Genomic DNA, 2,500 nt, shown 5'->3' with positions numbered 1-2,500 from the left:
ATTCATGTACCATATACTCTTTTATTGTCTAGGTTTTTCCCACAGGGTTTTCCTAGCAAGTTTTTGACGAGGCAAGATCATTGTCTAATAATGTCCAAGGGGGAGTGTTATAAATAATTGTATTTGTGGCCATTATTATGTAGTAATATAACAGCTATAACGGCTATTATATTTAAGTCTCCATTAATCCTTTCCGTTATAGTTGTTATTATATATACCCTTTGTAATATGTCCTATGATAAGATGAATAAGAATCTCCCTTGTCCTTGTCTCCATTCTCTCTGTTATCCATTTTCTATATTATAGTAGCTTTATACATTTCTTGCAACTCATCAATCAACGGTTAGGAGCTAAAGGCCAACGGGCACAACAAACCAAAATCTCAACAAGTTTTATATTTTTTGAATTTTGATGAGTTACCCCAATCAAATTGTCGAATTCAATAATTAGTTTGATAATCACAAGATTCTAAATTTGACTTTACTATCTTTTTATAATTCCTTATCAAGTATAATTATAAGACGAGCTACACCCAATAAACATCCTATTATGATGAATCTTCACCAATACCACTTATAAATCATTCTCCATCACAATAACCCAAAAACCTTCTTCCAAAATGGGCTTATAAACTAAAGAAATATGGGCAGAAGAGTGTTGGCCCATAAAATAAAGAAATAGACCGAAAAATGAAAGGTGTTTTTATCTATTTAATTAATAATTTTGGTGAATAGATAGATAAATATAATAACAAAAAAATAAAAATAAAAATAAAAAAGATAAAACTTTCAATCGACCAACAAAATCTTCATCTTCTACCCCTCCATTGCCGCCACCGCGCCACTGCTCTTAAGCATGCTTATCCGACTGCAAATCCTCCCTAAAACCCTCATTCCGCGTTCCCATTTTGCCCCTAAAGCCTCCTCTTCTAAGCCTCTGAAAACTTTCACTCCGGCCGGCGCCGGCGCCGCCTCCAGCTCCGACTCCGGCCTCAAATTCCGGCAGAAGATCCTCTACCTCCAAGAACTGCGAGTGAATCCCGCGAAAGCCCTCCACAAGAACCCCCACATACGATCCGCTCCTCTCGCCGCCCTCAAATCCGTCGAAAATTGCCTCCACTCCATGGGCATCGAGCGCTCCGCCCTCGGCCGCATCCTCGACATGTTCCCGCAGCTCCTCACCGCCGACCCCTACGCCGACCTCTACCCCGTCCTCGATTTTCTCCTGAATGACGTCAGCATCCCCTTCCCCGACGTCAGGTTATCGGTGATTCGATGCCCTAGGCTGTTGATTTCCGGGGTGGAGACCCAATTGAAGCCCACATTACGGTTCTTGGAGAAATTCGGGTTCGTGGGTCCGTACAAAATCACCGCGCAGACCACTGTGTTGCTCGTCTCCAGCGTTGAGCTCACTCTGAACCCTAAAATTGAATACTTGATGGGATTGGGGTTCGGCTATGATGAGGTGGTGAACATGGTTATTAGGTCTCCGGGGCTGCTGACTTTCAGTATAGAGAATAATTATAGGCCGAAAGTGGATTACTTTTTGAAGGAAATGAAGGGGGATTTGGAGGAGTTGAAGAGCTTCCCACAATTCTTTTCGTTCAGTTTGGAGGGTAAAATCAAGCCGAGGCATCGGCTTTTGGTGGAGCATGGATTCCGGCTCAAATTGCCGGAGATGTTGAAGATCAGTGATGGGGAGTTCAGTGCAAGACTGGTGGAAATGCAGTTGCAGCTCCTGGAGAACAGACACTTGTAGTAAGTCACTTCCTTCTTGATTTTTTTTTTTATGACGAGGAAACTCACTGTCACTATCTGAATCCTAGTAAATGTAGTAAATTCGGTGCCTTGTGATCCTAACAGACAAAGGACCACGAAGAGTTAATTGCCTAGGTTGCCCATAGCGGCTCAAACCAAGAAAGTCATAGACTGCTCCCACTTGGAGTTGAACTTGTAACCTAGATAGCCCATAGCGGCTTAAGAAGGCCAATAGGAGTCGAACTTGTAACTTTGTGGTTACTAAGCTAACAGCTTGACCAATTTGGCTGGGTTATCCCCTCTTCCTTGATATTTTTGGATTGTTTCATGGATGCTTGAAGTGCAATTACTCTTTGTTTTACTTGTGTAATGTACATATGCTATTTAGGAATTGATAATAGTATGGAATTACAATGCTACAATGCTTGCATTTCTAGCTCGGTTCCATGGAATATGATTGAGGTGATGTAGAAGTAGATGTCAATTACATGGAACAAAGCCAATATAAATGCAGGTGTAGCTCAGATTCTCAGAAGTTTTGCAAACCTTTTGAAATCAATGATAAGAATTGAATAAAACCCAACCCCTGTGCCTAATGGTTGTTCTAAAATGTCAGTTAGGTTCCATGTAAATAATGCATTCATCGCGATGGTATCGTTCTCTTCAGTCCCCATAATCATAGCCTCACTGATTAATCGAACAAGTTGCTTATTTGTTTTTTTGTTTTTTTTTTTTTTTTTTTT

General features: G+C 40.9%; 1 protein-coding gene across 1 annotated transcript in view; it reads left to right on the top strand.

Annotated features, from left to right (window-relative positions):
- The first annotated feature begins 792 nt into the window (after positions 1–792).
- Positions 793–2,500, top strand: part of LOC116024662 (transcription termination factor MTEF1, chloroplastic) — a 4,978-nt gene continuing 3,270 nt past the window's right edge. The window contains exon 1 of the mRNA XM_031265615.1: positions 793–1,757. Coding sequence (XP_031121475.1) covers positions 856–1,757 — 902 coding nt within the window. The 5' untranslated portion in view covers positions 793–855. The remainder of the gene's footprint in view (positions 1,758–2,500) is intronic.

The sequence above is a fragment of the Ipomoea triloba genome, chromosome 7, assembly GCF_003576645.1.
Source record: "Ipomoea triloba cultivar NCNSP0323 chromosome 7, ASM357664v1".
Lineage (NCBI taxonomy): Eukaryota > Viridiplantae > Streptophyta > Magnoliopsida > Solanales > Convolvulaceae > Ipomoea > Ipomoea triloba.
The sequence above is the reverse complement of the archived record's forward strand: the minus strand, read 5'-3'. Positions and strand labels throughout refer to the sequence as shown.